General features: G+C 40.5%; 1 protein-coding gene across 3 annotated transcripts; it reads left to right on the top strand.

The window, feature by feature from the left end:
• The first annotated feature begins 409 nt into the window (after positions 1-409).
• PRDX4 (peroxiredoxin 4) lies at positions 410-10,182 on the top strand. 3 transcript variants are annotated; one of them, XM_064498331.1, is made up of 8 exons: positions 791-1,052; positions 3,522-3,639; positions 4,756-4,872; positions 5,362-5,484; positions 6,482-6,612; positions 8,350-8,384; positions 9,680-9,726; positions 10,059-10,182. In XM_064498331.1, exons 1-8 carry the CDS (start codon positions 806-808, stop codon positions 10,060-10,062), a joined length of 822 nt encoding a protein of 273 aa, XP_064354401.1. In that variant the 5' UTR covers positions 791-805; the 3' UTR covers positions 10,063-10,182. The 3 variants fall into 3 exon arrangements, with proteins under 3 accessions (XP_025959191.2, XP_064354401.1, XP_064354400.1); XM_026103406.2 differs by lacking the exons at positions 791-1,052; positions 9,680-9,726 and adding an exon at positions 410-684; XM_064498330.1 differs by lacking the exon at positions 9,680-9,726.
• The last annotated feature ends 370 nt before the right edge of the window (positions 10,183-10,552 follow it).

Raw genomic sequence — 10,552 nt, 5'->3', positions numbered from 1 at the left:
AGCCAAGACATCCGGAATAAAAAAGGCACTTTGTAGCCTCAATTCCATTTAACCACATTTTTAATGCAGCCACCAGGCACACCACGTGGAGCTCATTCACCAACGGCTGCCTCTGTGGCAGCGATGCAAGATGCCAGGCCTAAAGCAGCACGCTTTCTCTTTAATGTCTGTATTAAGCTAGACCACCATCAGGGCTCCGGTCAGCTTAGACGCTGTGCAACCCCGTATTAGGCAATATCCGCAGAACCCACACTGCCGCAGATGAGAGATACCAGATGGGAAATCTCTCGGGTCAGTGCATGGCTCCCTTCTGCAATCATGCACCAAAGCACACACACTACAGATGTGCATATATATATAATATATAGATATTTGTTTGTGTGTGCGTGTGTGCATGTGATGGCAGCCAGGCTCCTCCCCCGCTGCCGCCCGGGGCCGCGCCGCGAGGCCGCGCATTCTCTTTGCGGGCCATGGAGGCGGCGCGGCGGCTGCGGGCCGGGCGGTGGGCGCTGCTGGCGCTGCTGGCGGCGGCAGCGCTTCGCGGGGCGGCGGCAGAGCCCGAGGAGCCACGACGGGCGCGGGGCGAGGAGCAGTGCCACTACTATGCGGGAGGGCAGGTCTACCCGGGGGAGGCGGCTCGCCTGCCCGTGTCCGACCACTCGCTGCATCTCAGCCAGGCCAAGAGTATGTGCGGGGCGGGAGCGGGGCGAGCTCCTTCGGGGAGCGGGAAGGAGGCCCCGGGCTGGGAGAGCGCCGCGCCGCGGGGGGGGCGACCGGGCGCCGCGGGGGAGCGGGCGAACGCCCCATGGCGGCACGCGGGGCGTGGCGGCGGGCCGTTAACGGCCGCGGGGCCCGGGCTGGGGCCGTTAACGGCCGCGGGGGAGGGCGCGCTCCTGGGGCGGGGCGCGTGCCTGCGCGGCAGCGAGGCTCATGGGGGGAGAGCCACGTCAGGCGCCGTGCAGCGGTCAGCGGCGCGGGGAGGGGGGGCCTGGCACCGGCACCGGCGGCGGCGGGAGGATCCCGCTCGGCGGAGCCAAACCCGCCCCTGGGCGGTGAGTGCCGCGGGCGGGGGCGGCGCCGGCTGCCCGCCGCGATCCGGGAGGGCATCGCGGCGCCCAGGGAGGCAGCTGCCGCCGGGGGTGCGCGGGAAGGGGGCGGCCCTGGGTGGAGGCGGCCGGGCGGGCACCGACCCTTGCCAGCCGCCTGTGCAGGATCAGCGCCGAAAGCGAGCTGAGGTACTCGGTCTGCCCGTGGGCCTTAACGCTTTTCGAGCTTTGCGGTTTGCTCCCTGCAAAAGTGCCATCTCTTGAACGAGCCGGCGGCTTCTGAATTTCTGCCCCGTTTCCAGCTAAACTTGTGGCCATGGTAGTTTGCATGCTGCATCCATTTTGTGCTCTGGGGGAGGCCTTAGGAAGGACAGAAGGACTGCTCAAGGCCCTTTCCAGACTTACATTTTTATTGTGATAGAGTGACAGCTAATTCAACGAGGTCTGTGTTCCCAGAAGTAGGGAACAAATTAGGAGAAGCTCTGTAAACAACATGTAGAAGTAGTTGGTGCTCTCACTGCGATTAGAAGTACTAATTCTTTGCATAAAGGTCACTTGGGTTGTTCCACACCATATCACACATTTAATGCACCACATCACAAACTACAGTACAAAATGTCTGATACTTAGATGCCAGTACTGCTTTCAGTTGTTACTGGACTTAGTTTGACAGTAGTTTTTGTATCTGTACTGTCTTGTCATTTAATTACACGGCAGATCTAGGCGCAAGCATCTTTAATGGAGTTCAGTTAAATGTTCAGTGGTGCCTGTTCAAATGGTCACCTGCTCTTAGACTTTTCAGTTTTGTAGAACTGCAAATAGAAAAAAGTACAGTGGCAGTAATCTTTGCTGAGAGAATTTACAGTTTTAAATCCGTTTCCTGTACTGAGCCAAGACAGAACTTCCATTTTAAACCTTTGAAACAGATGGTATGAAAAATACTGGAAGCCAGCCAAGATACCCATGAAACCGACTTGGGGTTTTTTTTCTCTGTTTGTAATATATATTACAGCATTTCAGACAAGTTTTTTAAATGAAAAATAATACTCATTTAAAAATGGCCAGAACAGAACATATTTTACTTAATTCCTCTTCCTTCTCCCTCCTATTTTGGAGATCAGTTCAAGAGAATTTTTTCCTACAGATTTGACTAGGGGTATCAGTTTTTTCTAATGAAACAACATATTTGGAAAAACTGTGGGCAGCTCTAAATAAGTGGGACATGAGTCCTTGCCCTCACTTGAATATAGTCCCTTACCTTCAGAGATTGAGTAAAAAAGCATTAGAGGGAAGTCCAGAGCTTGAAATCTGATCATCAAGAATTTTACAAGAGACTTAAGAGGAAGAAGAGCATTTCTTCAACATATTTAAAACTAAACTGATTTTGTCAATCATATCTGCTGATTTTGTGTACTCATATTAATACATCATTTGTGGGTTGTATAAAGTGAAACCAAAGAAGACTGCATGCCCACTTTCAGACACAATGTGTCTGATGTTTTAGGGTATTTTTTGCAATCCTTGTTCTATATCTTCCCTGACTGTATTCTACAGCTATGGGTTGTCCTAAGAAAAGCTAGAAAAGACTAACAATGTAATCATCATCCAGATAATAAAGACTCCATAGATTTTTCTCAGCAGCATAATAATTTCCTGGGGCTATATGGTGATGTCCTTTACATCACAAGTGTATTCAGATGAGTTTTACCTCATATCTCCAGCATACCCTGACCATTGTCAGAGAATTCACGTTATTATGGGCTTTAATACTGAAAATAGTACTTGGCAGAATCAGTCTTTTTTTTTTTCTAATTCAAGATTGAGCCCTTAAAATAGGTATGGTAAATATTACATTTCATCCATTTCTAATTGGATTTTTTAATACAACTATATCCAAATTACAATTTGCTTAGGAGTTGTAATTCAACTAATATACAATGCATTTTTAGGCATTTGTCTCTAAACGTTACAGCATGTTTTTCTTCTGGTCTTCAATTCCAGGTAGTTTTTCTTGGCCAAAGAGTAACAATATGAATTTGAACCATCCTGTGTTGATGATTCACAGCAGTTATTCATAACAAAATAGTATGATTTTCTGAAATCTAAAACAGTTTCTTCTTCAGTCTAAATAGATGTTCTGTCATCAGCTAGTGGTGGACATGTGATGTATTAAATATGTCAGATAACATACATGCAGCCTTTATCATCAGTGAATCAGGTGGCTCATGTGTAAGCACAGCTTTGTCAAATTATATATTTTCCATGTATACTGAAATGCATATTGCTTCAGCATTCTGTAACCTGGGCCAGCTGTGAACTTTCTAAAGAAAGTTTGACTTTTTTTAATTGTGTGCAGTATGTTATTTTTCAAACATAAGTAAGAATAGTTATCCATGTACATGAGCTAGTTGGTGAAGAACTTTGAACATGTGCTTCATGTAGTCTCTTACTTTAATTTGACTCTTCATATTTCAGTCTCCAAGCCTGCACCTTACTGGGAAGGAACAGCAGTCATAAGTGGAGAATTTAAAGAGCTGAAATTAACAGATTATGAAGGAAAATACCTTATCTTCTTTTTCTATCCTCTTGACTTGTAAGTAAAACCATTGTAGACATACCAAACTGAGTGCAGCTACACTTGACTCGTAATTCACTTATTATTCTCTCTCTCTCTCTCTCTCTCTCTTTTTTTTTTTTTTTTTTTTTTTTTGTTAGGTTAGGGTTTGGTAGAAGAGAGGGGGGAGATGGGAGAAAAGGCATTCTTTGCATTTGTACTTTGATCATGCAGTGGTAAGATTATAACAAAGTATTTGTCCACATAAATTCTCCAGAAACAACAGTAACCTTCCCTCTGTAGCATCTAGTCAGGCAACCTTTACATTATGTATTATGCTGTAAATCACTGATGCAAACAGAAGATAGCATCTCATCTATTTTTTTCAGACTGTATGAAGGGACATTAAGAGATGGTGTTTTCCCACATCCTAAAAATATTTAACATTACCGTCCTTTATTTGGAATGCAGTAAGTTCACTGATTCACTGAAGACGCTCCTGCTTTCTACCAAGCAATCCCATTGTTTTCCTCAAAATGAGGAGCAGAATAAGCAGTACAGTGACAGTTTATCAGTTTAGAGACAGTTTATCTATCAGTTTAGAGATGCATAACTACCTTAATGTTATTAAGGGAATGACTTGACTCTTGGATTCTTACTTTGTCTATAATTTCAAAGACCAAGGAATTGTGATCTTTTTTACCATTATCTCTCTTCTATAGCAAAAGAAGTTCAAGTTAAAATACTTAAAATAAGTAGACATGCACTGCACCAAGAAGTTACAGTATGTTCCACTGACTTGGCATATCATGCTTAAATTTAGCCATTTCATATTTGGAAAGTCCGGGAGAAAATAATTATAAATACACTTGCATCCAGATCATAAGCTAAGTGTAGGCTTATAATCTTCTTCAGTAATAAACTGTAATTAAGCTAGAATCTGAGATTGGAAAACTTATCAATCAGCATTTTGGTGTGTATTTGAAGAGGCAATAAAAAACAAATAAAAGCTGAAATAATTTCTGATAAATCCACAAGTTATTTTCCATGTTTTACTTCAAAAAATCTAACTGCTTTGAAGAAGCTAGTTACTAATAAGTAAAACAGTGAACTTTCTGGATAGTTGAAGAAATTTTGACTTTGTCTTTTATCTAGTACGTTTGTATGTCCAACTGAGATAATCGCCTTCAGTGACAGAATTGAAGAATTCAGAGCAATAAATACCGAAGTAGTAGCATGTTCAGTGGACTCAAAGTTCACTCACTTAGCATGGTATGTATCTTGTCTTTTATGAAAAATTATTCATGGGTCCCTCTTAGCTGAAGAATGGTATCCCCAGATTTATAGCATTTGTAGGTATATCATAATGTGTAAAAGCATGATGCCATGGATAAAACTTTTAAAATATTTTTTGATGGTAAAAGTTTTAAACCCTAGTATATGAAAGTACCTTTATCTTTGAAGGTTGCTTAATATGTATTGCTTGAAATATATAATGTTCCAGTCCAAAATATTTCAAATACAAAAAAAAAATAAGGATGCAGCTATATGGATGTAAATATCTGTAAAAATGTATTACACTGTCCCAGTTTATGAGTTTACTGGTGTGCCATGGATGGCATTCTTCTACCCTGTGTGCAGAACAAAAAAAATCACCTCCAGTAAATCCTTTTGTCTGTGCTGTTCTGGTTTGTGGCATAATTTTCTGTAGAGGTTATAAAACTTATGCAAAAGAATAGCTACATCTCATTTCTTTCAAAGGATCAATACTCCTCGAAAACAAGGAGGACTTGGACCAATGAAGATTCCACTTCTTTCAGATTTGACACACCAAATTTCAAAGGACTATGGCGTATATCTGGAAGATCAAGGGCATACGCTTAGGTATTTCACTTTGTTACAGTTCATTTTGCCTTCTTGGAGTAGAACGTCTTACTATATAGTTAAAGAAGCATTTGAAATTTTTCTTTTATGCTACCCATTAAGCTATATACATTATTACCAGAGTGGCTGGTACTTTTTCATATGAGATAGAGGGCATGTCCCATGATCTTGTTTTATGGTGTATTAGCAACTCTGCAGCGTGTACCTACAAGAGATCTTTCCTTCTCATTTGCACAATTCAAAACGTTTTAACAACGTGTCATGCCAATTATTTGTTACTATTGCACAAAATAATTTGCATTAAATAACTTTCATATGAAGCCTTCCTTTAGTACTTGAAAATACATGAGGAGTCATTAGTGTGATTGGGATCACGGTACCCCCACACAGATGCAGACATACTCCTTTGTTAATGATCTAAGCAACACCAGAAGGTGGTATTTTTGTAAAGCAAGAACAGTTTTTACTTGGGCATTCATGCCCAGGGACAAGACAAATGCTGAAGAACACAAAAGAATAACTATAATGAGCCTGAACAGGGGTCTAAGTTGGCATCATGTTTGACAGCACTCAGCAGCAGATGCCTACAGCAGGGCAACACAACAGTGAGAATTCCCCAGAATTGCTGTGATTCAGGGACCTCCCAAGTCCAAGTGAAGACAAGACTGAGGGTAACGAATGGCCTATTTCTTTCATAAATTTTACCGGTTGCTTTTTGGATCTCTGTAATATCTTAGCATCTGCCACATCCCAAAATTTAGTTTTATGTTCTGCAAAGACATATCTCCTCTTCTGTTTTTAACTTGCCCTCGGCTCATTTCATTTGATACCCCCAGATAAAAAATACTAGGTAAGTAGTGTTCTAAGGTGGTGTGTATTGTATGGTGTTTGCAGAGATCAAATTCCTCCCATCCAGCAGACGTAAAATAGTGCGTGAACACAAATAGTGTAATTAGTTCTGTTTTCTAAAAAGAGAAAATTGTATGTGTTTTCACAGAGGCCTTTTCATTATTGACAATAAGAGAATCCTTCGACAGATCACAATGAACGACCTTCCTGTTGGGAGATCAGTGGATGAAACGCTTCGTTTAGTACAAGCATTTCAATACACAGACAAACATGGAGAAGGTGCTCTTTAAAATATTTTTGTATTGGAAATTGCTTTACTCAGACTGGAAGGTGTATTTGTAGCTTTTTGGAAGCAAGGTACTCAGTATCTTCAGAGAGTAGAATGATGAAGTATCTGTGAAGTGTTTTGATTGTCCTGCTTCAAGATTTTGTGGGCCTGGTTCCTCCCTGGATTGCCTCTGGCATAGTAGTTTATATTTTGCTCTACACCTGTGTAAGACTGCAGAGCATAAAGCATTTCTCAGTCTGAATTGAGGCATATATACATATATGTATATAAAATCTTTCTACAAGCATAAATCTGCACAATATATGAGGCACTGAATAATCAAGCCGAATATTTCAGTATATTTTGGCAGACTAGGATTGAGATGCACAACATGGCAGTGCTTGTCCCATGTCATTTGTTGATGATGATCTGTAACAAGCAGTTGAGAGTGCTTCATGTCAAGAAACATGTTGATACTGTGAAAGTTAGACCACTAGTTTTCTTTACAGGGTGATCTTCCCCTGACAAGGCATTTCCCACTGACTTCAGGTCATTATTTTGTCTCAAATAGGGCTGTATTCCTCCCTGCAGTTCAGCCACAGGGTGAACTTTTTACATATCTTTAAATAATGAATTTAAACAAACATATTAATTATTTAAATGTAGTTATTTAAATATTAATACAAATGTTCAGCAGCTTAACTTTCATTTCAACTCAATTTCACTTAGCATTTAAAAGTATCTTTATCTGAAGAAAGAGATACAGCTGCAGTTTACTAATGAACAGAAATGGTACAAATCATCATGCTTTGCTGTACAGAATTAGAAAAGATAAATGCTGATACTTAGGCTACAAATGTAGTAGTTTCCCAGTAAGGAAAATGAGTCTCTCTTAATTTAGTTACAAATTAATCTTGATCTATGCAATGTGTTTCCAAAGTACTAGATCTTTTTCAGTCGTACTTGCTATCTCATCAGCTTTTGCATGAATGCTGAGGCAAGCCTCCTGAGACATTTTGTTGGATTCTTTGCACAGAGCAGGAGGAAAAAGTCATTCACAATTCCTGAATCGCATTTGCAGTATTTTGTATGGCAGGGAGCTTTAAAGCAGTGTAATATGGTGTAACTCAGGGGCTAAAGCCTCACAGAGAGAGTTGTGAACGGATGTGAGCTTCACTCAGGAACATGTGACTGCACAGGTGGTCTCAGGGCTCTCTGAAGCAGCTCAGCCACACTGCATGCTGACTGCACGCTATAATCCTTGTCTTGTGAGCAAGGCTTCAAATAAAATCACTCAGTCTCTAGTGGAGTCTTTGAACTGATTTTCTTGCTTAACAGATTTTCCCTAGCATTGGTTTTGAAACAAGCTAGGTCTCTATGTTGTTCACCGGCATTTTATAATGCAAATTCAGTGTCCAACAAGAATAGGTGTTAATTCTCAGATATTATTTTGCCAATACTTTGTCTAGAAGAGCATGAGAATTAAACCAAGATACAAACATCCGTCCAGAGATTATCAGTTTTCAGTTAATGGAAGTGGTAGGTGGTATCAGTTACAAATGTGTTACTGACACTATCACACGTATAAAGAAAACTGCATATTTAATAGTTGCAGGTATTTACATATTACGTTTCTGTGCTGTTTTACTTCAGGTTCAGAGGGTAATATTAAAGATTTCCAAAAAAGCAAGTGTGTGTGAAAATATTTACTTTTACTAGCTTCTTTATCTCTTTTTTTTATTTTTCAGTTTGCCCTGCTGGTTGGAAACCTGGCAGTGAAACAGTAAGTCACTATTTATACTTAAATCCCCCTACTATTAGAAAACATCCAGTTATTATTTCCATTAAAGTGAAACACAAAATTGTTGCAACTTTCAGTGATGAGATAGCATCAAGAAGGTTGAGTGATGTTAGTTTTTATAAGGAATGTTTCAGGTATTAGTAAACTCATAGTTACAGCTTTTGGATTACTGCCTATTTCATACAGCAAAGCTCATTTTTCTCGCAAATAACTGAGGCAATAGGTCAAACTCAGAGTTTTCAAGTTCCTCTAATCAGGCATGAACAGTTCTTGATCACTAATTGATCACTGCTCAAGAGAGTTTTGGTTGTATGCATGGAAGTTGAAAGAACAGGAGAATGTCCAGAGTCTGACCTATCACCTCAGTTATTTGTCCATGCAAGTATTAAGTACCGTGGAGTCTTGACTGTGGATCCTAGGCACTACCCAAGTATAAGTGATGTTCAGAGGCTGCTGCAGGATTTTTCACAGAGGCAGTGTGACATGGTCAGATCTCTAACAGAGCGCACTGTCTTGCTGCACAGTAGCTCTTGTTACTATTCCCCTACATGTGACTACAAGCAGAAGAGGAGGCAGGGTTCAGATAAACACTCATTGACATCATTTATGCTCTGTGGGCTTGAATCGAGCCTCAGGAGAATAATGGAACTTTTACTACAGGTCCGAGCTGCCTGGTTTAGATGAGATCGCTGTCATTTATGTGGCTTTCACAGAGATGTGGCTTTCTCTGAGCCATCTGGTGATGACAAAGTATTGTTGTTTCTTTTAGAGTTGTCTTAACAAAAAAGTAGGTCCCGGCAGCCTCTTAGCAGAGTAGTATACATTTTAATTGACAGTAAAAACAGTAGAATGTTAAATTAGTTTTACTTCCTGGCTGTGAAACTTTTACAGGATGACTGGAGGCTAGGAGTCACATCCTTTGAGCTAGCAGAGGTTTGTCTCAGGGAGAAAAGTTGGATATTAAGAGTTTAAGATGAAAGAGGGCTGGCTGGCCTAATAGATATATATTTTGGCACTGGAAGTTCTGCTCTCCATAATCTAAATAATACTGTAACTTCATATTATTTACTACATTTCTCCTGAAAACCAGTCTTACAGTGCTGAGATTAACAGGCCCAATACTGTCAATTTAAAGCACCGAAGTAAATGCCTAAGTTATTCTCTTTCTTCTCTATGGAGAAAATGCAAATAATTTAAATAGAGTAGTTCAAACACACTTGCTTGAAGATACTGTAACCTCTGTAGCCATGCCTTCTAAACGTGTTTGATTTGATTAGATCAAACCAGAGGAAGCCATGAGAGTGTGGTGGCCAAGGGAAGAACTGTAAGTAAATCCTAAGGCACTTGATTATAGATGTTAATTTATTAAAATACCTTGCTTTTGGGGCAAGCAACATTGATGTATGTGCTTTCAGCTGTCCAGACTCTTCCTTTGGTAGGCTGCACTCTCTCTTCCACCAATTAAACCTTTCTGCTCTTAGGCATCTGTAAACAGTAATCTAGTATGAGGCCAACTGACAAGTAACTTTCAGATGTTGTTTGTGGGTTGGCCTTAACATCATATTGTGAAGTACTGTGTTGTTTTGGTTTTATAGTACATCATATTTGTGTGATACTGTTTTTAGACTAACATTTTCTTTTTTCTTTCTTGCACAGATAATTCCTGATCCCGCTGGGAAACTGAAGTATTTTGACAAACTAAACTGAGGCTCACTTCTTTTGAATAACATAGGTCACATTCAACTTGATTTTTGCCAATAAAATTTCATTAATTTTGTTACTTTCTTGAATTTGGCTAATACATAGCCACAGTAGACCACTATCACTCTAGTTGCTTAAATAGGAGCTTGGCTAGCCCATTAGTTATCAGAGGGTATTCTTGTGAAATACAGTTATAGTGTGTTTACCCTGCCAGGATTATTTAGATGCTTGCTTTTCCCAAAATACACTTTCCTTAGCATCTCAGGCTTAGATTCATGAGTTTCACTACTGATAATTAATTTTTGCAAAATCTTGTCTGCTTGGTCATGCTCTAGGAGCTACAACTAGCAAACAGCAACTTGGTTATGGTTCATTAGACCAAGTTCCAGAGGCAATAGTCGCCTGAAGCCAAAAATACAGTTACAGCTGCTGAATTAAGTTTCTAGTTT

This window comes from Dromaius novaehollandiae, chromosome 1 (assembly GCF_036370855.1).
Source record: "Dromaius novaehollandiae isolate bDroNov1 chromosome 1, bDroNov1.hap1, whole genome shotgun sequence".
Taxonomy (NCBI): domain Eukaryota; kingdom Metazoa; phylum Chordata; class Aves; order Casuariiformes; family Dromaiidae; genus Dromaius; species Dromaius novaehollandiae.
Note: the sequence above shows the minus strand (reverse complement) of the source record. Positions and strands in the feature narration are given on the sequence as shown.